General features: G+C 40.6%; 5 protein-coding genes and 1 pseudogene across 6 annotated transcripts; all 6 read left to right on the forward strand.

The window, feature by feature from the left end:
* Nucleotides 1–6,006: 6,006 nt before the first annotated feature.
* On the forward strand, nt 6,007–10,822 carry LOC121750158 (BAG family molecular chaperone regulator 6-like). Its single transcript, XM_042144641.1, has 3 exons — nt 6,007–6,256; nt 6,682–8,526; nt 8,920–10,822. The coding sequence occupies exons 2-3, from the start codon at nt 6,775–6,777 to the stop codon at nt 10,705–10,707; spliced, it is 3,540 nt and encodes a 1,179-aa protein (XP_042000575.1). The 5' UTR covers nt 6,007–6,256; nt 6,682–6,774; the 3' UTR covers nt 10,708–10,822.
* A 415-nt stretch (nt 10,823–11,237) lies between these two features.
* LOC121786880 lies at nt 11,238–12,017 on the forward strand. The gene has a single exon (XM_042185506.1). It carries the CDS (start codon nt 11,238–11,240, stop codon nt 12,015–12,017), a length of 780 nt encoding a protein of 259 aa, XP_042041440.1.
* Nucleotides 12,018–13,055: 1,038 nt separating this feature from the next.
* On the forward strand, nt 13,056–15,284 carry LOC121750493 (annotated as a pseudogene).
* A 3,606-nt stretch (nt 15,285–18,890) lies between these two features.
* LOC121750376 (BTB/POZ domain-containing protein POB1-like) lies at nt 18,891–22,980 on the forward strand. Of its 2 annotated transcripts, none has more exons than XM_042144904.1 (6): nt 18,891–19,365; nt 20,035–20,178; nt 20,715–20,836; nt 20,919–20,982; nt 21,280–21,559; nt 21,854–22,980. In XM_042144904.1, the coding sequence occupies exons 1-6, from the start codon at nt 19,104–19,106 to the stop codon at nt 22,695–22,697; spliced, it is 1,716 nt and encodes a 571-aa protein (XP_042000838.1). In that variant the 5' UTR covers nt 18,891–19,103; the 3' UTR covers nt 22,698–22,980. The 2 variants fall into 2 exon arrangements, with proteins under 2 accessions (XP_042000838.1, XP_042000844.1); XM_042144910.1 differs by having other exon boundaries at nt 18,892–19,365; nt 20,056–20,178.
* A 289-nt stretch (nt 22,981–23,269) lies between these two features.
* On the forward strand, nt 23,270–24,568 carry LOC121751073 (eukaryotic translation initiation factor 1A-like). The gene is made up of 2 exons (XM_042145791.1): nt 23,270–23,637; nt 24,192–24,568. The coding sequence occupies exons 1-2, from the start codon at nt 23,383–23,385 to the stop codon at nt 24,372–24,374; spliced, it is 438 nt and encodes a 145-aa protein (XP_042001725.1). The 5' UTR covers nt 23,270–23,382; the 3' UTR covers nt 24,375–24,568.
* Nucleotides 24,569–25,327: 759 nt separating this feature from the next.
* Nucleotides 25,328–26,173, forward strand: LOC121786964. The gene has a single exon (XM_042185580.1). It carries the CDS (start codon nt 25,328–25,330, stop codon nt 26,171–26,173), a length of 846 nt encoding a protein of 281 aa, XP_042041514.1.
* The last annotated feature ends 1,588 nt before the right edge of the window (nt 26,174–27,761 follow it).

The following is a 27,761-nucleotide window of genomic DNA, read 5'->3' on the forward strand; positions in this document are numbered from 1 at the left end:
GGCACTACCCCCCAATTGTTTTTTGAGGCCCAATATCATGGCCTCGTGCGATCGAAGTTGCGAGGGGGTCATAGTTGACCTATCGGCCATATTGAGTTGGGCCAAAATCGCCCACAACGAGTTGGTGGGGGGTGGAAGTGGCGCATAGGGCACGGGAACGGGAATGGGAATGGGGAGCGGGTTCGGGAGCATCGCCAGATGGAGTCGCTGCGCGACGGCGGTTGGCCGCCGCCTTCTTCCTTCCTTGCGGTCGGCGTTGGGAACCGCTCGGGCCGGAGTCGGGGCTACCCAAGTTAGCTCCGGCGAGTTGGCTAACCACGTCTTCGGAGCAGGCGTCGGATAGGGATACCGACCTTGACCGTTTGGAGGAGCCGCTAGAGGAGGATGTTACGCCCCCTATACTTCGGATGCGACCGCGTCTCCTGCCAAATGTTGAGGTACTTGAACGCCTTGTAGTTCATGGATTGGTAGGTCGACATGGCGGAACTGATGATGTCGACCTCGCTCCGGCCGCTCCCCGCCGACCGCTCTTCCTAGAGGTAATACCCCTAGAACTTTTAGATTTCTTCGTTGGCTCTGTAGATGGCGTTGCACACCATACTCTCGTTGCACTCGATTGTTCCCTCCGGCCGGTTTTCATTGTACTAGCGACAAATGCTCCACCAAAAGTAATCGTCGGATTGGTTCGTGCCAACCTCCGGATCTTCGGAGATTGACAAGAACGCCTTGAACAATTGCTTCATCTCCGCCGGAGTGTACGGTGTGCGGACACCGCGAGTAGGAGGAGTCGGAGTTTGGGAGGGGGTGGTCGACCTCGCTCTATGTTCGGGTGTCCACCCGTATAGCCCTTCGGGAGCATCTTGGTCGTTGATCGGGTAAGGCCGGTAGCCACCTGGAACGCCCGAACTTTGGGTTTGAGGAGGGGTCGTATATTCCGTTTCCGGACTAGGGAACAGTTGTGAACCGAACCAATCGGGGTTCCAACCGTGGGAGCTCGGAGGGTGATCGCCTTGGCCGGACATTGTTATGTTGTATGAGTGGAAGAAAGATTGAGAATGGAGATGAGAGAATGTAGATGAGAATTGTGTAGTGTGGTGTAAATTTTTTGGTGTGAAAGTTGAGGTATTTATAGATGAAAATGTGTATTTTTGCGGAAAAAATTTTAAACAAAAATTAAAAGTGGGTAGAAAACCGATATTTTTTTTTGGGAAGTGGGAATTTTTTTTATTGGTTTTTTTAATTAAAAACCGATTTTTTTAAAAAAAGATTCAAATGCAACGACTGTCGTTGCCCAATCACGTCCGGCCACGTCACTTGCTCGTTGGCACAGACGTGCTCGATGCATCGAGCGTCCAGTGCTGCTGGCACGGACGGACGGACGTCGTCCGTCCACCGTTGCAGATGCTATTCTGCTAAAAATACAATGAGCTACGGTGCTACATTGATACTACTATGGAACTAGAAAACAAATTACACATGTTATAAATAAGATTAAGTAAATTTTAATTCATTTACCTACAGCTTTAATTTTGCGAACAATTTCAAGCATTTAATTTTTAGTCTTCTTGTTCGACAATTTTGGTTGAGTTTCGGCAAAATTTGCGCTTGTTGTGTTATGAGGATTGGGGCAAAACTGCACAATCAGTCAAGCTCGGTGTTAGCCGAGCTTAATCGTGCTCGGCAGGGACTGATATACTGTTAGGTGATTGATTGCAGCTCGGTGTTAGCCGAGCTTAATCGTGCTCGGTGATTAGCCGAGCTTGCTGGTGCTCGGTATTAGCCGAACTTAGTCGAGTTCGGTGTTGGCCGTTGTTATTAACTGATGCATAGACAAACGTGAGCCGTCGGATGCGATTAGTTAGTTAGCTTAAATGACAGCCGTTGGATTTGTTTTGGTGGTTAGATTAGTGTTAGTCAAATAGAGTGAATAACCGAGCTGTGCAAGCAGAGTGAGAGAAAAAGATTTTTCATCCATCAGTTTGTAATCTTCCACAAAAATTGAATACAAGATTTCCACTAATTCTCCGAGAGTTGTTCTTAGCTTTATTCATTTTCATATCGAGTGTTTGTTCTTCTTGTTCCGGAATCGATCTTGTTGTGATAGCAAGATTGAGTCGCGTATTTGATACCATTACAAATTGGCGCCGTCTGTGGGAAAACGAAGAAGGACGACGCATTCAACAATGTCTACCACGAAGTTCGACGTTGAGCGGTTCACCGGCGAAAATGATTTCGGCCTGTGGAGATTGAAAATGAAAGCTGTTCTTATGCAGCAAGGAGTCTGGGATTATGTCAAATCCAAGGCGGATGAGGAGGAGATTCAAGGAATGGATGCGGCGAAATCTCAAGAACTGGAATACAAGGCGTATAGCTCGATTGTCTTGTGCCTCAGCGATAGAGTCTTGAGGGAGGTTCAAAAGGAAGATGATGCCGCAGGAGTTTGGGAGAAGTTAGAGAAAATCTATATGGAGAAGTCGATCTCAAATAGATTGCATCTCAAACAAAGGTTATTCAATTTCAAGTTTTCTGACTCCAAGAACTTAGCAGATCAATTAGAAGATTTTCGCAAGTGCATAGATGATCTTGAGAGTGTGGATGATGCCATGAAAGATGAGGATAAAGCTTTGATGTTATTGAATGCTCTGCCTCAGAGTTTTGAGCAATTCAAAGACTCAATACTTCTTGGAAGGGATTCGAAGGTGACTTTAGAGGAGGTATATTCTGCATTAAAGCTGAAGGGAATGCAGAAATCTGTCAGCAAGCAAATCGATCAAGCTGCTGAAAGCCTTAATGTGAAGACTGCATCAAAGAAACAATTCAAATTCAAGAAACCCTCATCTGATAAATGGAGACCACGGGGTGCGAAGGAAGGTGATCAGAAGGAGTCAAGAAGTTGTTTTTGGTGTAAGAAACCAGGACACATCAAGCAAAATTGCTTTGCTTGGAAGAAAAGACAAGCTGAAAATCACAAAGAAGATGGTACAACAGCTATCACTGAGGAAATTGAAGAGGCAAGAGCTCTCAATGTGGTGGAGGATAGTCCATTATCAAGGCTGTGGATCATGGATTCAGGTTGCAGTTTCCATATGTCCTCCAACCTTGACTGGTTCCAAGATTTAAAGGAATCTGAAGGCTCGGTGTTGCTAGGAGATGATCATGTGTGTGATGTAAGGGGTGTTGGGAACATATGCTTGAGGATGGAAGATGGATCACTGCGAAAGCTTACTGATGTACGGTACATCCCATCCATCAAGAGAAATTTGATCTCATTGGGACTTCTTGAGAAGACAGGTTATAGATTGACCCTTTATGGTGGAGAAATGCTTGTTACAAAGGATGGCCAGATGATTATGAGAGCTATCAGAAGTAATGTACTCTATTATCTACAAGCTGAGCCTATTGATGGTTCTGCAAATTCAACTCAACAAAGCATCAATTGGCATACAAGGCTCGGGCATGTAGGAGTTGCTGGGATGATGCAGTTGGTGAAACAAGGCATAATTCAGATGTCTGAGTCTGATGTACAAAGACACATTGGATCTTGTGAGGAGTGCATACTTGGTAAGAGCAAAAAACTGCCATATGGAGTGGGCAAGCACACATCGAAAGAGCCTCTCCAATATGTTCACAGTGACATATGGGGACCTGCACCAGTGAATAGCCTTGGAGGAGGCAGGTATTTCTTATCCTTTGTTGATGATTTTTCAAGGAAGGTTTGGATAGTAATAATGAAAGACAAGTCAGAAACATTCCAGAGGTTTCAAGAATGGTGTGTAGGTGTTGAGTTGGAGAAAGGAAAGCCATTGAGGTGTCTTAGGACTGACAACGGGCTTGAGTTCTTGTCCCATGAATTTGATGGATTCTGTAAAGATAAGGGGATAAAGAGGCACAGAACAGTCCCTCACAACCCACAACAAAATGGGGTTGCTGAGAGGATCAATAGAACCATTCTTGAAAGGGTGAGGTGCATGTTAATAGCGTCTGGAATGTCTAAACCATTTTGGGGTGAAGCAGCCTCTACTGCTGTTGTTTTGATCAATAAATGTCCTTCAGCTGCCATTGAAAATCAGACCCCAGACAGCAAATGGTATGGATCTTATGGGGATTATTCAAAACTGAGGCCATTTGGGTGTAGAGCTTATGCTCACATAAAGCAAGGTAAATTGGAACCTAGAGCTCTCAGGTGTGTAATGATTGGGTATCAGATGGGAGTCAGTGGGTACAGGCTGTGGTGCTGTGAGGAAGGAAACAAGAAAGTGGTGGTTAGCAGAGATGTGATCTTCAAAGAATCTGAAATGCCTTTCCTCAACAAGGATAATCAGAAAGTTCATTTTGAGGTGGAGAACCAGAGAGTAACTACAGATGTAACTCAGACTGATCTAAATGTTACATCTGATGTCAGTGGTGGTGGAGCTTCTGGAATGCAAGCTGAAATCAGAACACCAGAGAGAGTGATTGCTAGAAACAGAGCAAAGAGGAATATTAAGCTCCCTTCTAGATTTAATGATTATGACATGATGCACTATGCACTGGCAGTGGCTGAACAGATGGATTACCATGAACCTTCATCTTATAAAGAAGCAATCAGAAGCCCTGAAAAGGATCAGTGGTTGTTAGCTATGCAAGAGGAGATTGATAGCTTGTATAAAAACCACACATGGATCTTGGTACTGAGGCCTACTGATCTCGGTATTAGCCGAACTTAGTCGAGTTCGGTGTTGGCCGTTGTTATTAACTGATGCATAGACAAACGTGAGCCGTCGGATGCGATTAGTTAGTTAGCTTAAATGACAGCCGTTGGATTTGTTTTGGTGGTTAGATTAGTGTTAGTCAAATAGAGTGAATAACCGAGCTGTGCAAGCAGAGTGAGAGAAAAAGATTTTTCATCCATCAGTTTGTAATCTTCCACAAAAATTGAATACAAGATTTCCACTAATTCTCCGAGAGTTGTTCTTAGCTTTATTCATTTTCATATCGAGTGTTTGTTCTTCTTGTTCCGGAATCGATCTTGTTGTGATAGCAAGATTGAGTCGCGTATTTGATACCATTACATGTTGCTCGACCAAATTTGTCTAGTATTACGTCAAAATCTTTATCTTGACATGACCGACAATAAATTGAACAGATCTTATTATAAGATAATAGATACAAACTTTCCCTGGAGTTTATATTACAAGAACCTTATTCAAAGATAAGAATAAAAATTAAAAATTATTGAAATTCAAGCTATCGAATTCAAATATAATTAACCCTTATTAAAAGAATTACTAGTAGACCACCACACAAGGTGGTAATATGTAAGCAGGGATTACTACACCAGGCACGCGCATATTACTACTACATATTACTACTATAGACTCAAAACCTCTTATTACTAAAAAAATGTCTTTGTTGTTTTTTAGCTTAAAAAATAATTCATGACTTTCATTATACTATATATGTAGAGAACTACTCATTTTTCTAATCATTTTAATTTTGAAGGACAAAGATAAACATGCTCTAACTCTGTAAGATCTCACAAATAAACCATATGAAAAGCTGTGGCGTGATAAAAAATCAATTGCTCGTTTTGGATCGAAACTTACATGCGACCTTTGGCGGTAGCCAATAAAAACTCGACATGTGATATATTCTTATAACCGAGGCCCAATCAACTGCTATCTTATTATACAGCCGCCAACATGGAATCGTCACTCCCTTTCCTCCAGCACCATTACGTGGCAAGAAAAAAAATACAATACTCTCCAGACATTTCGACTCATCCCGTTGTTGCGAGAAGCATCTCGAAATCCATCGAAATATCCAAACCATGGAAATTGCGAGTTATTTAAGCTTAGGGACAAAAGGTGATTCGCTCACCTCAGGCGCCCCCATAACCCGGCCCGACATCGCTATGGAGGGGTTCAAACACGGTACCTCAGCGGCCCATTAGGTGGGAGGAACTTACACTGGTAACCAGCACACAAGGAGCCACCACAGTGGTGAAACTCCCACACTGCGGCTGCCAGCATTCGATCCTGTCTGCTTAGGGACAATCTACCACCCAGGAACCAACTGAGTTAAGCCCGTGCGAGTTATTTAAGCGTTTTGGATTTCCGTTTCCACAGCTCAAACAGAAATCAACGCCCAGCAAAAGAGAAATCTCGAGGTTCTAAACAAGTAATCAGTTCGATTATTCGGGTTCGTGGATCGTTTTTGTGCCGGAAACTAAGTCATTGGGATCTGTGGATTGTTTGGAGAGATCGTTCTGCTAATCGTAAGTGATTTTACTCCGCCTTCCTTTTGATTTGCTTCTGTCATTGTGCAATTCGTTGATGAAAAATTAGTTTGATTGATTATGATTCTGTTTAATAACTACTTAGTAGTATGATTTTGCACATTGATTGACATATTATTATTTGAAGTTTACGGATTAGTGTCTGAGTATGTGAATAAACTTTTGTGTGATCGATCTATTGCAACTGATGTTATGCTTCTATCTTGTTTAAATACCTCAAATGCACACATGTACCTCTACTTTGATTAGTTTAATACCATTATTTTGTTTACTGGAGTGATGTCATTTGATAGAAGGTAGTCGCCATTGACACTGAATTAACTAGTATTGTTATACTCAATTGCTGATCACTACTGTCTATATCTTCATGTGCCTAACTTAATCAACCATCATATGCTTTGCAGGAGAAATCTGCTTTGTTTTGTACTTTTTAGCTTCATTGTTTGGCTTTGTCAACTGTTCATAAACACAATCTAAGGCTTGTTGGACTACTAGCAATGGAACCTGTGTACATGAACATTCCACCCTATCCGCATCAGAATGGTCAAGTGTATTACAGGCCAAGCTGTTACCCTGGAACGGAAGCTCGGCCGCCGGTGAGCTACCAGAGCTGGCCTTGGGGAGGCAACTATGGCTATGCTCCCCGGGGGGCGTGCCACAACTGCTGTAACCATGCTTATATGCCTGCCCTTTGTGCGTGGGGGTCTCCGTATTCTCATGATCCTCCACATCATTTCCCCGACCATTATCCATATAGTCCGGCTCACTACATGCCTCCTCCATCTCACACTGTGATGCCCCATCCGAGATATGAATATGAAAAGAGTGTACCTATGGAGCATCATTGCTGTGGGTGTCGCAATCATCCACCACATCAGAAGGAACAGAGGAACGTGACGATTGAAGAGCAAGAGCCTGAAAGGGAACCAAGGAAAAATGATTCTCTGGTTCCCTCACAATTCAAGAATTCTCCTTACCCAGTTGTGTGGCTTCCACCTGATCACAATGACGGTGGGAAGGTGAAGAACACAGAGTTCAAGAAAGATACTTCTCTAGATGTGAAGGAGCATGAGAATAGGAAACCTGGGGAACAGTTGCAGAATTCCTGGAATGGATGGCTCCCTCTCAATTCAAACAATGTGGTATCTTCAAAGAAACGGGGAGATGGGCAGGAGACTTCTCGCCAAGATGATGGAGAGCGAAAGTTCCAATTTCCATTCTTCTGGATACCTTATAAGCCATATGATAAAGAACCAGAGAATAAGGAGTTGAAGGATGGCGATGCAAAACCGAGTTTGGAACCAGAGAAGGGTTCTGGTGGTGATCACAACTTCCAAGTCGATGGAGGAAATATCGGTGCCCCTTGTGCTTCAAGGGTGAAAGACATACCAGTGAAGGATGTTGAACAACATGTCCGAAAACAGAGTTCCAAAAACATGGAAAAAGAAGAGGACGACGCCTCTGTTAAAATTACAACTGGCAATGGTGAGAAGAGAATTGATGAGGTTAAAAAGGTATCCCCTACAGAAGGTTCGAAGAAGAAGTCCCCGTCTCCACCAAAATCATCCAAGCTACCACCTGTCTGCCTGAGAGTTGATCCCTTGCCAAGGAAGAAGTCTGCAAATGCAAAATCACGTTCTCCAAGTCCTCCTGGTGACAAACAAAAGCTGGAGGTGAAGTCCTATGAAGCAGTTAAAGTTCGTTCTTCAGAGAAAGTTGAGGAAAGCACGGATAAGAAAACTATTGCAGTTGTAGATGGGAATACTTTGCTAGAGAAATCTACGAAGGTAACAACTGTTGAAACTGCTGTTCAGCCACCTGCTAAATCTCAGGGTGATGTTTCAATGAAGCAAGCAGAGGAAAAACCAGAAGACGAAACAGAACAGAACCATAGTGAAACTCATGCAGCTATAAAAGAGCAATCAGAGGATATTGTATCCACCGGAGGAGAGAAAGAAGAATCTTTCAAGGATAAGGAAGCAGGTGCCGGAAAGAAATGCAGTAAAAGAGAACTGTCAGAGGAGGAAGCAGCTGTCCTTATTCAATCAGCATATCGCCGCTTTGATGTCGGAAGGTGGAAACCTATAGAGAAGTTGAGACAAATAGCCAGAGTGCGAGAGGAGATTATTGATGTGAAGAGTCTCATTCAAAAAATGGAGTTAACTTCTGATATCCAGAGCCGTTCAAAGCAGAAGAACATTATTTCAGAAACAATAATGAGCCTTCTGCTAAGATTGGACACAATTCAGGTATGTCAACTCACCATTGAAAGTACTCTTATGTTAACTCTATATTCATTTTCACTTATGCTTGGATCTAAGGTAAAACATGTCTGAGGGCACTTGTCTAATATGGCACTTCCTAGAACCTAACAACTCGATCTTTTTACTTGAAAGTCAAGCTTTCCATGGTATTATCAGTTAACAGATTCCATTTGCTTAATTGCATTGTTGTTTTCTACAGGAAATTTTGTATAATTTATTGTTGTGTTTTCATCTCTTCCAACTTAGTATCGAAGCATCTCTTTCTCCTAAGCTATGTTTCATATAGCTTTACATTTGCGTCTTGAGTTTCACTCCCATTCATCATATTGTTTTTCTCTGGCAAGCGACAATTCTTATTTTTGTTTTTTCTTCTTCTAGGGACTGCATCCAATCATCAGGGAAGTAAGAAAATCTGTGGTGAAAGAACTTGTGAATCTTCAGGAGCAGCTAGATACAATGATATGTGAAAAAACTGAAGATTCACAGGGACAGGAGTCTGTGGTGAAGCATGATCAGGAAGATTCATTGAGCAAAAGTATAGATGTCGTGTCATCTGAGGACAGCAATGAAATCTATCTAGTAGATTCGCAGAACCAGATTGAAGGGGGATCTGGCCCAGAGAAGGCAGAATTTCCAGAGGTGAATCCAGTTAATGAAGCAACAAATGTAATAACAGGGGCAGAGGCTGCAGAGAGCTGTGTTGATGAAGGTTTTAAGTCAGAGAAAGACCTGACAACAATAGATGGAGATGTAAAAAGCGCAAATTCGATTGATGAAGCTGCAAGTGTCGAAAGGGGAGTAGAGGCTGCAGAAAGCCTTGTCGACGAAGGTGTTAAGTCGGCACAAGGCTCAGCAACAAAAGATGAAGATGAAAACAGCAATGAAGTGCATGAGAATGAAGAAACATCAATTGCTAAGGAGGATTGCGAGCATATCATTCTTGGGCAGGGTTGTGAACTCTCACCTCTGCTGGACGACTCCTCAGCCAGGGAGACAGATGTGGCACAAACCGAGTATCAGGACACGTTCCAAAGTGAAATGGCAGAGCTGCCTCAAGGAGTGGTTGATGACCTGTTCGCTGCAGAAGGCACGAACCATTCAGCAGATTCAAGCAAAACTGAACTGTCCCGGCAGCTAGAGGAGGAACTCCATTCAGCAGATTCAGGCAAAGCTGATCAGCATCTGCCGCTAGAAGAAGGCATGAACCATTCAATAGATTCAAGCAAAGCTGGACTGTCCCGGCAGCTAGGGGAGGTGCCCCATTCAGCGGATTCAAGCAAATCTGATCAGCACCTCCAGCTAGAAGAAGGCACAAACCAATCAGCAGATTCAAGCAAAGCTGAATTGTCCCAGCAGCTAGAGGAAGTGCCCCATTCAGCAGATTCAAGCAAAGCTGATCAGCACCTGCAGCTAGAAGAGGCACTCGCAGGGTATACTGTTGAGGAATCACATAGTGAAATTGTTAATGAAGAGAATCACCAGACTGAAACTGAGCAGGAAGCGGATCACAAAATGGAAGATGCAACATCAGAATCTAATGAGTGCACATTCCAACAACCAGTTGCTCAAAAGCTCGAGCTTGCTGAAGCTTCTGGTGAAAGAGAAGTTACGAGCAATGAAGAGCCTCAAGAAAACTCGGAGATGGGTGATTCAACATCGGATGAGATGACCGGCCAGCTAGTTCAGGAAGTTAATATGGAGGAAAGAGGTTTCACGAATGAGGATAAAGTGAGCATGGCCGGAGTAGAAAGCACAACTGCAGCCAAATCTTGTGTTGGAACAGCTGATGTCGAACAAGGTGCTGCTGATGCCAATCACTCTAGAGGCGTTTCGGGAATGGGAGTATTAAGCAAAGAATGTGAAGAATGCCACCCTCCGCTAAAAGATGCAGCTGAAGATGAGAACAGCGCAGTTGGAGATGACATGAGAGAGAGCAGTAGAAAACTGATGGAGGAGAAGGAGCGGTTGCAAGAGATGGTGGCAAAACTGATTGAGACAGGGCAAGAACAGCTGATGGCCATTTCAAGTCTTTCTGGAAGAGTAAAGGAGTTGGAGAAGAAACTAAACAAGAAAAAGAAAGTCAGGGTGAAAAAGGCTAGAACTCCACGATCATCATCGTGCATTACTAAATTTGATACCTGTGGGCCAGTAGGGGTGACTGTGTAGTAGAAGTGTGTTTGGCTTTGCCAAGACTGTGTAGTAGAAGTGTGTTTGGCTTTGCCAAGACTGTGTGTACTGTGTGTTGTTTCTTGTGCAATAAAATGTGTATCGTTTGTATGAAGCCTATGCTTACTTTACCAGACACGTGTACATGTTCTATGTATAGAGAATTACAAGTGTGGATGAGTTTTGCGGTGAATACATTTGTAACATTCTTTGATTAAACAAGAAATATTCCTTAATTATTATTGGAAAAGGACTAACTACAATGGTCACAGTAATCGAATATCAAATTCAATTCAGTTACTGATAACGGCTATGAAGAATTCCGATTTGAATCCCCAAACAAAATCATACATGCCACTGAGGCGATAACCAACTCCCAGGGCTACATTGGTCATTACGCAAACTCTCCTCCGCCTCCATCCGCCAGTTCACCAATCTCTCCTTCTCTCTCTCTCTAAGATTTCTTGAGTTAATTGTGTATATGCAAGTGAAATGATGCATCGATAGTAAGGGGAAAATCAAACGTAGAGATGGAGAATCAGATTCTGGAGATTAACTTGATCTCCGCCCAGGGTTTGAAGGCGCCGCCCTCTAACTTACGCAAGATGCAAACTTACGCCCTCACCTGGGTCAACTCCGCCGCCAAGCTCCGAACCCGAGTCGACTCACTCGGTGGCGAAAACCCTACCTGGAACGACAAGTTCCTCTTCCGCGTCTCCGACGAATTCGTCTCCTGCGACACCTCCGCCGTCTCCGTCGAGATTTTCGCCGTCGGATACATCAAGGATATCCTCATCGGCACCGTGCGATTCCTCCTCAGCACGTTCCTCACGCTGTGCGCCCCCGCGGCGGCCGAGAGCCCTACTAGAACCCCAGCCTTCACCGCCGTGCAGATCCGCCGCCCCTCCGGGAGATTCCTCGGCGTCCTCAACATCGCCGCCGCAGTATACTACTCCTCCGATTATCCGACTCTGGACAAGGTCCCGGCCGTCAGCTTTCGCGAATTAATGGAGAAGAAGACGAGCAGGCTGCGGCGCCTCAGCCGCAGCGACTCGATGCGGAGCCAACAGTCCTCCGGCGGAGAGTCGTGCGATTTCTCCGACGCCGACTCCACGACGTCGTCGTCCTCGTCGGCGTCGACGGCGCTGAAGGAGTGGAACTGCATCCGAGAAATGGCGGGAAAGATGAAAGGGGCGAAATCCAGCGGCGGTGGATTGCTGTGCGGGCTGATGGTGGCGAGGAAGATCCCATCCTGTCCGTCCAATCTTAATCTTGACACGTGGGAGGATAATCCTAAAGGGGGTCGGTGATCGACGGCCTGGATCATTTCAAATATCGGTTAGAATTTAATTGCAGTAAATAGGTTTATTTTGAGTGATATTTTGAGAAGGAAAAAAAAGGAACTTATGCGGCTATAAATTGATGAAAGCGAGTTCATTGTTTAGTGATTTTTCCATCAATTGGTTGCAATTATCAGTTAGTTGAAAGAAACATTTGGATTTTGTTTTGTAGTCATAGATCATCAAGCTTATTTTTTAAGCATCATTAGTATGACTTCAAACCAAATGCTTCTCCTTCTATTAACTTTGCTGTTAGAGTAAACTTATCATCACTTAAATTTGTAAATATTTGGATACATGAATTGTTGCTTTTCACTTGCCAAAATATACTAGTATTTCGATAATGATACCAATTACAATTAGTGCTGTGGCCAACAAGTGATATTCGTAATCATGTAGAATTGGATAAAATATTTTATGTGCAAACAAATTACAGTGTCTTTGGTAGTCCATGTTTGGACTGGTAAGACTTTAAAGAGCATCGGTAATGCTAAAATGCGACCCGCGTTGCTGGAGGCTGCCGTTGTTGTTGTTGTCAAGGTCAAGGTTGAAGAAATTTTGTGGGTTTTCTAGACGAACTAGACACTGAGAATGAGCAAATGTTGATACACAATATTGTTTACACAATCTATAAAGTTGGTGGTCTTTTTACCTTTTTAAAAATTGAATCGAACCAATGAGATGATATTTTAGTAGTAGCCGTAGTTAATAACTTTTCAGATAAATTTGTTTTACTTGGGCAAGTCTTGAACTAAATATATTCTTCATTGCGGTTTCAGACCGAGCGTAGTCATTAAAATTTCATACGTCAACTTTAACAAATTATCACATAGTTGATGTTGAAAGAAGAATAAGATGTTGAATGACGAATAAGATAAGATAGTAGAAATGGATAAAGTATAAAGACAGACAGGTATCAATAGATAACAAAGAAAGTACCTATATGCAAAAATAGGAAAGATGCTAATAGTGTTGATATCACTCTGTTTGGCTTTTGATTATGTCGAAATTGACAATATTTAAGAAAGAATTTAACTCCGTCTCTCTCTTTATTCCATTTCTCTTGAACGTAAATGGAAATTCAAATAAGAAAGGACACCCTCCTCCTCCTCCTCCTCTCTCTCTGTTGCATCGTGTATATATACACACACACACGCGCACACACACATTTACATTGGTATCAGATTCAGTCCTCTTGTTATCAGCTAGCTAAATCGACCCATTTCATGCCCTTTGCTTCTCTCTTACTGTCACTCGATTTAGCCCCGTTTTCCCCTCATTTTTTGTTCGCCCTATTGAAAAACCTCCAAAATTTGTGTATTTTGTCCCTTCTTCGCGAGGAATCTAGACAATTTCTACAATTCCGTAAGACCCATTTGGCGTTGTGGGTGACGAAGGTACTGTTATTTTTGCTTAGTGTGAAAGTATAGTCTTTTATCATCTGGGATTAGAAATTACCTTTGCCCTTTGGTGCTTGTATAGTTGTATGAGATATGGACTACTACAAGTTTTTGGTGTTTCTTTCGACAGATTCATATTTTTATTGAGTTTTTGGCGGTTCAAGGTGTATTTTTGTTTCTGTTTTCTTGTTCACATTCTTTTATCTGGATTTCCCTTTTTATGTTAAAGGCTACATTCCAAATCAACCATAAAAGTCTCCCACTGCGTAACTTTCCGAATTGGTCTCTTTCACTTTGCTACCTTTATATCAGTGATGTTACTCTGAATTGATAAGAATATGTAGCAATCTCAACTCAAACTATATATAGAACTTCATAGCAGCTGTATGTATCTCTCATTGCATCTTTTAAGCTTCTCTCGAGGCTGTACAGTATGATTGTGAATATCTTGTTCTGGTATTTATCACTTTCTAATAGTATAAGCCTTTTAGTGTGTGTGTGATTGTTAGCGCTTGATGAGTATTTCAATTTATAAAGGGTTTAGGGTATTTCTCTTTGCATCTTTTAAGCCTCTATGGATGCTGTACGATGCGAATATTAACATCTTGTATTAATATTCATCACGATCTAATCTAAGTCTTGTAATGTATGTATCGATTGTTAGCCATGATGAGTACTTCTATTGCGATTTTATAGGATGTGTTTCTGTTGTAGGTTATCGGGTTCTTTCTCATGGAAGGAGAAACTTCATGGGCCAGTCATTGCTTGGATGACTTGACAAAGGATGCTTTGCAGCTGGATTCGTTCTCAGAGCTCGACGATGAGACTGACAAAGATGTTTGTGCAGTTACTTTGGATTTGATTTTGCCCGATGATCTGTTAGAAAGGATATTAGCCTATCTTCCGGTTGCCAGCATCTTCCGGGCTGGCTGCGTTTGTAAAAGGTGGCACGAGATAGTAGAATCGCAGAGGTTTTTGTGGAATAGTGCTCAAGTGTTTAGCTCGAGACCTTGGTACTTTATGTTCACTAGCTCAGACGAACCAGTTGGCTACACCTATGATCCCGTCCTTCGAAAGTGGTATGGCATCGACCTCCCTTGCATCGAGAAATCCAATTGGTTCGTCGCTTCATCATGTGGCTTTGTATGCTACATGGGCAACGACAGCAGGAGCGAACTCTATGTTTGCAACCCGATAACTAGAAGCTGCAGGGGGCTGGACGAGCCTCCGGTCCCCAAATTCTCTGATTACAGCGAGCTGACTGTCTCGGTTGACCGGACATCCGGCATTTACAATGTTTCTGTCGTCAAATCAAAGCAAGTCCCGGAAGACTTCCTCCAGTGGGACCTGCCATCCATCTGTACGACTCGGAGGCCACGACGTGGGCGACTGCTCTGACGGAGGTTCTGATGGGGTGGAGGGGCGGCGACGAGAGCGTCATCTGCGGCAGGGTGCTCTACTTTCTGATATACTCGACGGGAGGCAGGCCTGGGCCCGACAACCAGCATGGCATCGTGACGTTCGACCTTGGGAGAGGTGTGCCGCGGGGATTCCTGATGAGGAGCTCTGTGCCAGTGCCGTGCTCCTTGACATGCGGACGGCTGATGAACCTCAACGAGAAGCTGATAATGGTGGGGGGGATCGGGAAGCAGGACCGGCCGGGGATCATCAAGGGGATCGGGATATGGGCGTTGAACGGGAGGGAGTGGGGATTTGATTTATACGAGGCTTTAAATATTTTCTACAAATAAGGTCTTCTATCTGTTTGAGCAATTTTTCATACTAGTATATTTCTATTATAGTAACGCTAACGCCTACAGACTTGTTTTTTCCTATGTTTCTTGCAATTTTATTTTTATGAAAATTTATGTATGACTTTGATGAAATAAAGACAAAACATCATTGTAGAGAATAGAGATTGATTGGCCGAGCATTGTGATTTGAGCAGTTAGAGATAACACCTCGATACATAAAAATTGCATCCTTCATCCTCCAATGATGGCTTTTAAGCTTGGAAGTGTTTCCATGTTGCCAACAAAATGTTTTTGGAATCCCTCAAATTCAAAAGCCTCGAGCACAACTAAATTATTAATACAATATTACAAAGAAGAAAAATAATCGAAACTAAATTAAGAAACCAAACTAAATAAATCTACATATAAAATAACCAGTAAAATTATAGATTGATATGTTATGTCCCAGTATCAATATCCAAAATTCTAACAATTTTACGCTTCAGATTTTATATTTGAATGAAAATTACCAAGCCAACCAAACTATTTAATACATTGAAATTTTAAAAATTAAAATTCAAAATGAGTCAAATCATCCAAAGGTATAATAATAAAAACAAAATAAATATTACAGTATTTATATTTTATTTCTATAAAACACGTAACTTAACATTTTAGTTTTCATCCAAGTAAGTTTCGATTTTATGAAAATTAAAATTAGATAGCCGATAGAACCAATTCGAAAAGCCAAATTTGAAAAGAAAAAAGAGTCGACCCACCCGAGAATCCAAGAATTGTGATGCAAACTCATTTCGATTGTGTTCGATTATTTGAATTTCAAATATTCGGCTCACTAGCATATAAATGAACTCGATTAAAAATTGAATTAACTATATATTTTGCTCACCCCTGGCGAATAAATAAATTAAGTGGTTTGTTTAAAATATGAAAGAGAAAAAGAGTTGAACTTATTTCTCCATAATCGTTGATCACTAACGACCATATATTTTATTTGCATTAATCAATCATATATTAATGTCTAAAGTGGGGAAATAATAAACTCGATCCAAATTCCAAAATGATATTAGGTGATTGATGATAAAGAAACTCTTTCCATAAATAATTGAATATTACTACATATCTACTTGTCTCATCAACCAACTCCACTCTGTCCCAAACTCACTAGCATGCCAGTGCCTTGTGTTGGAAGTTGTTATCATTCTTATATAGCAAATAATTATTTATTTTTTTTAATTCCCCTTCATTATAAAACAGAAAAATTACAGTCAATTTAATTTATGTTAATATTAGACAAGATATGCATTCATATAATAAATACATACTATATACGTAACATAATACTACTACGAAAATGAGTTGAGTTTGTATATAATTAATTTATTTTAGACCGGCTTTCAAGCTTGAAATTCATTTGCCATTGCCACAATTTTTTAATTTTATTTCTTACATTTTCTGTTGGATGTACATCTATTGATTCTTAATCAAATAACTTGTAATTGTACTCCATTTTCTTATTATAAACATAAAAAATGAATACACGTTAACAAAAACAATCGTAGGATGAAATCTCTTACAAAAATTTGTAGCTAACAAACAATAAATATATCATAAAACATGAAATAACAAGAAAATATTCACCCGTATATAAGTTTTTGTGTCATTAAACTTAACATAGAGAATCTAATAACTTTGGACAAAAAACACTAGTGAGCGCACGCACAATCAGTAATGGCTTAATTTATGATTCAAGATGACAACTCCAAATTCCAATAATGACAATATTCAATTAATTACAGATGATCATATCTATGTAGATACAGAGATTAGATTTAAATAAATGACTTCTACCATCCACCTCCGTGCTCTTGCCAAAGAGCACGAATGTGGGCCGGACCAACTTTTATTACTTTTTTACTCCCTACTCTTAGGCAAGAGCATAACACCCACATCCATACTTTTTCCGCAAGGACCTGCTCAAGGGTCCCACCATTCTATTATTCAATTTAAATAAAAACATTTCCATAATATTAAAATGCATTAAAAATATCCGGAATACTATTACAAATTACAAAAAAATTAAAAATTATATAATTAAAATCCTAAAAAATAAATAATAAATAATTAAAGGCTAAAAAATACCCCCGTGGAAGACTATTCCTATGGCCCTATCCCCAATGTTCTTCGGAGACCTCGTATCATTGCCAAATGTGAATCAAGTTGCTTGGGGGTCATATTTGACCTGTTGGCCAAATTGAGTTGGGTCAAAATGGTCCACAACGAGTTAATGTGGGGTTGAGGTGGCACAAAAGGAGCGGGAGCAGGGGCGGATGGAGTCGCGGCGCGATGGCGGTTGGTCGTCGTCTTCTTCCTTCCTTGCGGCCGACGTTGGGAACTGCTCCGGCCGGCGTCGGGGCTACCCAAATTAGCTTCGGCGAGCTGGCTAGCCACCTCATCCTCGCGCGACGTCGGATAGGGATATCGACCTCGACCGTTTGCTAGAGGGGCTGGAGGAAGATGATACGCCTCCCCTATACTTCGGATGCACACACACCTCCTGCTAAGCGCTGAGGTACTTGAACGGTTTGTAATTTATGGATTGGTAGGTCGCCAAGGCGGCACTGAGGATGTCGAGCTCGCTCCTACCGCTCTTCCAGGAGGTAATACCCCTGGAACTTTTAGATTTCTTCATTGGCTCTGAATATGGCATTGCGAACCATACTCTCATTGCGCTCGATGGTTCCAGCCGGGCGGTTTTCATTGTACCGGCGAGAGACGTGCTACCAAAACCTATCCCCGCTTTGGTTCGTGCCTATCTCCGAATCTTCAGAGATAATCAAATAGGAGGCTTTGAATAATTGATCCATCTCCGCCAGAGTGTACGACGTGCGAACACCACGAGGAGTAGGAGTAGGAAGATGAGGAGTTTGAGAGCCGCCGCTGCCGCCGCCGCTACCTCTCGATCTGGGTTCGGGTGCCCACCCGTATCGCCCATCGGGGGCATCTTGGTCGTCCACCGGGTAAGGCCGGTAGCCACCCGGAACTTGAGAACCTTGGGTTTGAGGAGGGGCCGAAAATTGCGTTTCCGGACTAGGAAGTGGTTGTGAGCCGAACCATTCGTGGTTCCAACCGCAGGAGTCGGAGGGGTGATTGCCGAAGCCGGACATTTTTTTTGTAAGTAAGAGTGAAAGATTGAGAATTGATAAGAGAAGATGAGAGAATTTAAATGAGAATTATATAGTGTGGTGTGAAATTTTAGGTGTGAAAGTAGGAGTATTTATAGATGAAAATGTGAATTTAGAGGAAAAAATTGAAAAATAAATTAAAAGTTGAGAGAAAACAGATATAATTTATTGGGAAGTGGGAAAATATTTTTTTTTATTTAATTCGGATTTTTAAAATTAAATCCGATATTTTTTTTAAAAAAGAAAAAACAAAATTGCCAACGGCATTGCCGTTGGCCAATCAAGCGCCGCCACGTCAACTGCTCAGCGGCACAGACGTGCTCGATGCATCGAGCAGCGCCGTGCCAACGGCGAGCAGTGGTCAGCCGCGCCAGCGGCACGGACCTTGCCAGCGAGCACCGCTGCGGAGGCTCATGTTATCCAAATCTAACTATAACCACTATAATTAGCTATTCACAAAAATAGGAAACATTTCCCACCAATTATACTTTACATTCTTCCAAAAACATTTTAACCCATCTGTTTTTGAATGGAGTATCACATAAATATATAGAGAAAGGAAAAGATGAAGCATTTGCCCTCAAATCGAAGGCAAATAAGAAAGAAGACTTTGAAACCCAGAACACAGACGCCTCCGTGAATTCTCTCTCGCTCCTCTCTCAATATTCACTGCTCTCCTCAGTGGATAACGAGAAAGGTGGAGAGAGAACCGCCGTAATTATGAGGGATTCGTGTCAGGATCTGTTCGACCCAAGCGCCACCGTCATGGACTCCTCCTACAGCTCTTCCCCAAGCGCCAGCCGCGACCCCGATTTCGGATTCGCCTTCAACGACAGCAATTTCTCCGACCGGATCCTTCGAATCGAGATCGTCTCCGATTCCGCCGAGGCCGTGCCTGAAGCTGACGATTGCAAAACCCTAGCTGATTGGGCGCTGCGCAAGAGCAAACGGCGTCGTGGTGATATAGCCAAGAAGGAAAATGGTGAGTTGCTTTTAGTCGACGTAGCTCACTCATTATTGTTGGTATTTGATGAAATTTTGTTGTTTGCTTGGTTTTTCAAAGTCACGAAATGTTTTTTTTGACTTATTTCGAATTTGGTATAGCTCGAGAAATGAGGTATGGCATAACATCTGTGAATTAATCAGTTGTATAACATTAGGAATGCTGAAGGTGGATTATATGAATATTGATAGGGCCTAGAGTTATCTTAACTCTTATGTTGTCTAATGATGCTAAACAAAACTAAAATATTGGTTAAAACAAGTAGTTCTGGATTTTGGAGCTTCTGTTTGTTATGTGGTATTGGAGATTTGCTCTCTTTAGTATGTTTTGCCTAGAAATTATAGTATTTGTTGATAGCATACTCCTACAAGAAATGCAAATTTACATAATTGAGTATATCTGCATATATGATTCTGGTTATGTGAATCAAATTGTCATTTCAATTAGACAAACTAGAATATATTTTTGCTGAGTATTTGTTCCTATTATGAATGATTGATGTAAATGCTTTTATTATTAACTAACTCGTCTTCTCAATTAGACTATTAGTGACGTATGTTGTATGAGTGGTTTCCTGATACCCCTGTGCACATATATTTGGTTTATACAAATTCTTATGATGGTATGGGTTGTGCTCATCTTAATCAGACATGTACCACTCGTTTGCAGCTTTGGATATCAACAATTGCCCTGAAGAGCAGATTTTAGATGGTCAGCCGGAAGCTGAAGATGGCATGGGTAATGAGAATCATGATGAGGAAGAGATTCCAATGATAGAAGATTCTCCATCAGGTATTAAACTGAAATTATATTTCTACATTGCTTACTCTTCACCCTGGAACTGTGATGCAGTTGATCATTATAATATGATGCAGTAATTAATTGTTATAGCATTAGATCTGAACGGAGGATTTTTAGTTATTACAGCAGAGAAGCACGTAAGGAAAATGTTCTCTGGAGAATAGATCAATAACAATTTTGTGTAAAGGTGCATTCATTGTGGTCAATTTTGGCCCATTTCTCTAGAGAAGAGATTGAGTGCCATAGTAGTCTGCATGGCATGCCCTATTGCTTAAAGATAAAAACCGATGAAGAATTTGTTATTGTCGCAACATAAACTACCAGATCCACTTTTCCCAGACGGAATTTACTGAACTCGTGTTTCTGTTTGTCAACTTGTCTTATCTTCATTGCTCATGCATCCATGCTAGAAATTTACTTTCATTAACCTCATATTTTTCTAACACAATCTTTGGGGATGTATGAAAATGCACATATGTTTCCATGAGTTGGTACTTATATTTGGTATCCGTATCTCACAATTACAGGGGATGAAGCTGTTAATAGTGATGACTCAAATTGGTCTGAAGATGGTTCAAAAGTTATTAGAGTGAAAACTTTGCATATTAGCTCTCCTATCTTAGCAGCCAAGAGTCCATTTTTCTACAAGGTACTGATAGTTTAGTTTCTGACATTTGCTTTATTTATAAGAATTAATGTACGCATTACTTAGTTATGTCTTTATTTTGCAGTTGTTCTCAAATGGTATGATGGAATCAGAACAGAGGCACGTCACCCTAAGAATTAATGCCTCAGGTATGTGATCTAGTGCATTATGCAAAAATGAATAGCTACTTCTAGCACATCACTATTGGTTGCGATTTTGGTTCCAGAAATGTTTTTTAACATCTTTGTTCAGTTCAAGGTGATACTTAGGACCCTCAGTTTTTCTTAGTACTTTCTTTCCATTTACTTTTTCCCTTTAGCTTCTCTCTTGTATTTAGTAATAGCACAGTTTTTGGTTAGGGAGCTTATCTAGGTCATTGTTTGCACTTTGCATTTACTGCTCTTATGGAACAAGTAACATAATTCTCATATTTGTCATTGTAACAGAAGAGGCTGCTCTTATGGAACTCCTAAATTTTATGTATAGCACCAAGTTAAGCATCAATACCGCTCCTGCTTTATTAGATGTACTAATGGCTGCTGATAAGTTCGAGGTTGCTTCATGCATGAGACATTGCAGTCGTGCATTGAGATCATTGCCCATGACTCCAGAGTCTGCATTACTGTATCTGGATCTACCTTCTAGTGTCCTTATGGCTGATGCAGTTCAACCACTGACTGATGCAGCAAAACAATTTTTAGCTGTACGTTATAAAGATATATCAAAGTAAGTTCCCCTGCCCCCTTTTCTTTGACTGGGCCTCTCTTCAAATAATTTGATAGAGAATAGAAGATTGCATTTAACCTTTTTCATGTTCTCTTCGTCCTATCTGCTTTATGGATGGATGGATGAATATGGCAGGCTTTATGTGTCTGCTATTTTAATCAATACGTCAATAAATCTTGCATGCAATATGAAAGAGAGGGGATTCTTTGTTAACCATCATTCAATATTCTGCTAGCTATATTAATTACTATGCACCTGCTCGACATTTACTTATGTTTTTAATGCTGGGAGCAGGTTCCAAGATGAGGTTATGAATTTGCCTCTTACTGGGATTGAGGCGATCCTGTCCAGCGATGATCTTCAGGTGGCTTCAGAAGATGCAGTTTATGACTTTGCGCTAAAGTGGGCCAGGACCCACTATCAAAAGCTGGAGGAGCGACAGGTCATTCTCTGTACACGTTTGGGTCGCTATATCCGTTTCCCCTACATGACTTCGCGGAAGCTTAGGAAAGTTCTGACCTGCAATGACTTTGATCAAGAATTTGCTACTAAAGTGGTGCTTGATGCCCTATTTTTCAAGGCAGATGCCCCACATCGTCAAAGAATACATGCCGTAGAGGAGTCATCATCCTCTAGCCGTCGGTTTGTGGAGCGAACTTACAAGTACAGACCGGTTAAGGTTGTTGAGTTTGAGCTCCCACGCCAACAGTGTCTAGTCTACTTAGATCTAAAGCGGGAAGAGTGTTCCAATCTGTTCCCGTCAGGGCGGGTGTACTCTCCAGCATTCCACTTGGGTGGGCAAGGCTTCTTCCTATCTGCACATTGCAACATGGATCAAGGGAGCTCGTTTCATTGCTTCGGCCTCTTCCTAGGGATGCAAGAAAAGGGCTCCGTTTCATTCGCTGTTGATTATGAATTCGCTGCCAGATCCAAACCCACAGAAGAATACGTCAGCAAATATAAAGGGAACTACACATTCACCGGTGGCAAGGCAGTTGGATACCGCAACCTATTCAGCATTCCATGGACTTCGTTTATGGCCGAAGACAGTCTTTATTTCATCAACGACACACTCCATCTCAGAGCTGAGCTCACCATCAAACGCGAGGTCCCCTCGTCGCAGAGAGGGAGTTCTTGAAATCCTTTCTTTCAGCTCCAAGAAAGATGATATACAAGACATGAAGAGCAAGGTGTATACTTAGTGTGATATATAGAGAGAGAGATGGTGACGTGGATGATGCTATATGCTGTAAATAAGGTTGTCTGGCAAGCCTTACCCTTTTTTGAGGAACTGTAATTTGCTTCTATAGAGATGCTTAAGCTGCCATGTATCTTATGTATCCTTTGTGCAATTAATGCTTGCACATTTCTCTATCTATTTGGATCGTCATTTTCCATTGATACATATACTTATTATTGAATGGCGCGTGCTGATATATGTATCAAAATATATATTCTCCTTTCTTTTTTTTGTAAGTAAATGAATTTAGTTTAAATCTAAAGGCTGCACTGCAGAAGACTCGAACCTATCTTAGACATTAATCTCTCTACTGCTTAGTCAACTCACGCACCCACACCCACCAAAAAAAATATTCTCTTAATTTAGGAAATTGAAGAGCAAAAAGGAAAATATCGAGTGTACAGCCCAAAGCCCCAATAATAGAGGAAAGGGCGAAGCTGAGCGTGATACTGATACCCACGTAATTTCAACGCTACCTATTTATTCAAAAGGCAAAAACAAACACGCAAACCGCAAAAACTTGTACATATACAAATCCACCGAAGAAAGAAAAGGGGAAAATCAGGATTTAGGTTTTGAAACGATGCCGAAGAACAAGGGAAAGGGAGGGAAGAATCGGAAGAGGGGGAAGAACGAGGCCGACGATGAGAAGAGAGAGCTCGTCTTCAAGGAGGATGGGCAGGAATACGCCCAGGTCATGCGCATGCTCGGTAACGGCCGCTGCGAGGCCACTTGTATCGATGGCGTCAAGCGTCTCTGCCATATCCGTGGCAAGATGCACAAGAAGGTTTGGATCGCCGCCGGTGATATTATCCTCGTCGGTCTCCGCGACTATCAGGTCAATCAATTAATTTTCCTTTTTTCTTGCTTTTTGACTAGTTCATATTTTCAATTGGGAACTTTGCACCCACGGTGTGTTTGTGCAGTATTATTAACTCTATTTATTGTCTCTTTATTACTAGTTTTGTTGTTTTAATGGAATAGGTAGCTGCAAAAAGACATACTACTGCTAATTTGGGTTAATTGAATCAACTCTTGTTTGTTTGTGAATGATTTCCTTGTTAATTTGGAGTAATACTTGGGAGAGTTTACTTGAGTGATAGATCTATTGATGGCCCTTGATGCATACCAAAGTTTTCATCTTTCAATTGGTTGTGGATTTAATTTACTGTGTTTGTTAGTATGTGAAATCACATGATAATGGTCATGATCATATAAAACTGCAAAAGGCCACAGCCTTCAGATTGCAATATAACAAGCTTGAACTGGTTCCAACTCTCAACATTTTTTGCTGAATCATATACAGTAGTATATTTCTGTTTTTTTTAATGAATGGATTATTATATAAATATATATTTGTGTTTGTAATGAATAGATTGTTTTTTGCAACAGGATGACAAGGCTGATGTTATCTTGAAATACATGCCCGACGAAGCTAGGCTGCTCAAGGCGTATGGGGAGCTTCCCGAGAACACCAGGCTCAACGAGGGTATTGCTGGTGGGCTGGACGAGGAAGACGATGGCCCTGGTGATGATTACATTGAGTTCGAGGACGAAGACATTGACAAACTCTAGAGATACCACCTCTTGTTGTATGGGCCATTCCTTGCACATTGCCTCTTGTATTGTTGATGGGGGCTTTCTATCCTATGTCTCTAATGTTTTTAAGTGATAATATGGTGACATCTTTATTTGGCATCTACGTCCAATACGCTGCACTTCTTATATATATACACGCTTAATATTGATGAATTTCCATTTTTTGGTAACAGTGGAGTCCATGTACTTGCATTCCCTAACCTAACCACTTATCTAACAACGCTACCACAACAAGCCTCATCACCGCAATATTAATAAATTTTTCTACAATAATTCTGAAATTTCACTATATTAAATCAAACACGAGCACCTGTTGGATCTAGCACTAAAAACTACTATTAGTGATGTAATCGGACTTCATTCTTGCAGATGCATTTTGAAATCAAAAAATATTTTGGGCTTCTTTCATAACAATAGTATATAAAGGGAGTATAAGAGTACGTCTCTTTTGTAACCAAATGAAACTGGTTTTACATGATACGCAAAACGAAATAGTATATTCCTCATAAAATTAAATTATAATTTAATTAAAACCACCGACAAACATGCAAACATATCCACATCCTTTATTTATGCAAGGAGTGAGACACAAAATCATGAACAAGCTTAAAATAGACAGCACACGGATGTGGACACACACACACACATAGTAGTATATCACAATTCACACACAAAGCCCTTTTTTCCCTTTTCGTTTCCTTTTGCTTTCTCAATCTTGCAGAGACATGATTTATCGATCCTCCTATAGCTACAATCCTTTCTTGATACACCTCCAATTCGCTCTAATTCCCAATTGATCAAACCCCAAAATTAAGACAGTGTTGAAAAAACGAGTGATATTATATTACACAACACATCAAATCCAATACCATGAAACACACGATTCACAAGCATGCAAATCTCCAATGATATTAATTGCATGAATCTTGATGGGGTGCAAATGCAATTGCAAAAGGGATTGCCTCATCGCTCTGATCATGTTGAATGCATGGCTGTGGCAGCTCGTTGAGGGATCGCCATCATCAAATAGGGATTCCCTAGATTCATTCCTTTACGATTACGCCTTCAAGAAGATCAAGAAACTCCGTTCGGGCGAGGTGTACTCGGTCCCCTCTCCGTCCATCTTCTCCGGCATGGAGCTGGCCGTCGTCCGAGTCCGCACCAGCAGCCTATGGCGCCAAGGGCTCACCCATGGCCCCTTAAAAATCCCACCCAATACATTGCCATTGCCCTTCACCAAGAGAGTTGATGTAGTTTATCAAAATCTTGGAAACTGGTCTTCACATTACTACAATGTTCCTAACCACACATTTGTTGCACCTGTGTTAGGGTTTCTCTCCTATGATTCAAATGGGAATGAGGCAGTTGAGATTAGGTCTAAGAGTGATGAGCCCTTGATGATGGATTTCAAGAGCTATGGAGGCGGTGGTGGGACGAAGAGGTGTGTTAGGTTCGACAGAAATGGAACGTTGGAGATGAGCAGCGCGACAAGGGAGGGGTGGTGTGTGGTGAAGGGACAGGGCCACTTCTCCGTCGTCGTGCCTAATGAGGGGAGGAGGCATTGGGAAGTGTGGATGGGGGTGGTTTTGGGGATTTTAGGGGTGTTTTTGGTGGTTTTGTGTGTTTTGATGTGGAAGAGGAAGAAGATGAGGGGAATGGAGGAAGAAACTGAGAGGAGTGAAGAGTTGGAGACTGTTTGGGTTGGGAGAAGCAGAATGCCCTTTGCTTCAGGTATTAGAACACAGCCAGTTCTTGAAAATAGTTATCTTCCTTGACAAATGAGAATGAATCAATTGATCTTGTTGATGCAAAGTGTTTTCTTGGATGATGTATCCTATGTTAATGTTTCATGTATAGTTGTTGTGTTAGCTTAATAGCTTGTTCCATCTTTGGGAATTACTAATATTTACAATACATTATACTACTCCTACTATTAAGTTTATTCACAATTAGGTTTGATTGGTGAAACTTTTTTGGTTCATGATTGTTTTAATCCAGAAGATCCATATAATTAGTGTGATGGTGTTTTTGTCTTGATTCCATTTGCATGATATATAATGATAGCTAGCTAGCTCCTTGATTGATGGCTATAAATTATAATAAAAGTTGGAATTTGTTAGTGAAAAAGGATGCGGCTCTGATCAGTCCACAGTTAGTTCACAGCTTAAATTCATTGATTGTTTGTGTATAATCAAACATTTGAAAGACATTAACAGAAAAATATGGGCAGTAGTCAAATCTTCAACAGTAGTTTTTGTTTTTTTTTATCATTTTTGTAAGAAGTACAGAAAATTGGAGCTTAATGAAAATTGAACTCCTCTTTAAGATTTGTCATAGAAATCAATGCATGATTCAAACAATATGCTATGTGAAAAGCTTTTTTGAGATGATGCTAAACCAATCATAACAAAGTACTACTAATAAAATCAAGTTTACAATAGCGAGTATGTTGTGGCACATACATTTAACTCTTATTAATGTACTTAATTCTATTTATAATCAATTCTTATACTCTTTCTGTACACGAAAAAAGTCTCATTTTACCATTTCGGTGTATACATGTAGTTAATTTTCAATTAATTCTAGAACTAAATTATAGTAGTGTCTATGACACTAATTATATTTAATTACAAAATAATTATAGTACTCCTGGTAATCATTTACTGAAAAATTAGTTTGTTAAAAAAATTATAATAAATGCTTATAACTTATTAAAGGTATATTTAATTATGCTTACATCAATCTTTTTAATATACTCATATAATTTATTATTTTATAAATATTATTGTTATTATAATTTATTTTAATTATGATAACACTTAAAATACATTCATGTCATCAAACCAAACTAATCAACAATTTTTATAAATACTTACTACAATTTCTACTTTAAAGGTTTATTTTTATTTTATTTTATTGATTGATAAATCAAATTTATTGTGGTATAATTAAATTGTTGTACTGAATTTTTGTAGATATAATTAATTGTATAATAAAATTATTAATCATATTTATAATACATTTCCTTTTTTTAGGTGTATATAATGATATTGCTTTCTTAATTCTGTTCAATTATTTCAAATTTGTATGCAATAAATGAAAATTATATGGCCGTGCATAGCACGGGTGTTAATACTAGTTTCTAAAAATGGAAAGTTTTTTTTTCGTACTTTACCCATTTTTCTCCTTTCTTCCATACTTACTTTTTCTACATATCCCTCTTACTTTACCTATTTTTCTCATTCCCTCTTACTTTATCAAATTCTAATTAAAATCCGTGCTGTCCACAAATGAGACTATTTTTTGTGGACGGATGTAGTATTAGTTATTAACAGGTTACAACTTACAAGTATCCATCCAAAT

The sequence above is a fragment of the Salvia splendens genome, chromosome 1 (genome assembly GCF_004379255.2).
Source record: "Salvia splendens isolate huo1 chromosome 1, SspV2, whole genome shotgun sequence".
Classification (NCBI taxonomy): Eukaryota; Viridiplantae; Streptophyta; class Magnoliopsida; order Lamiales; family Lamiaceae; genus Salvia; species Salvia splendens.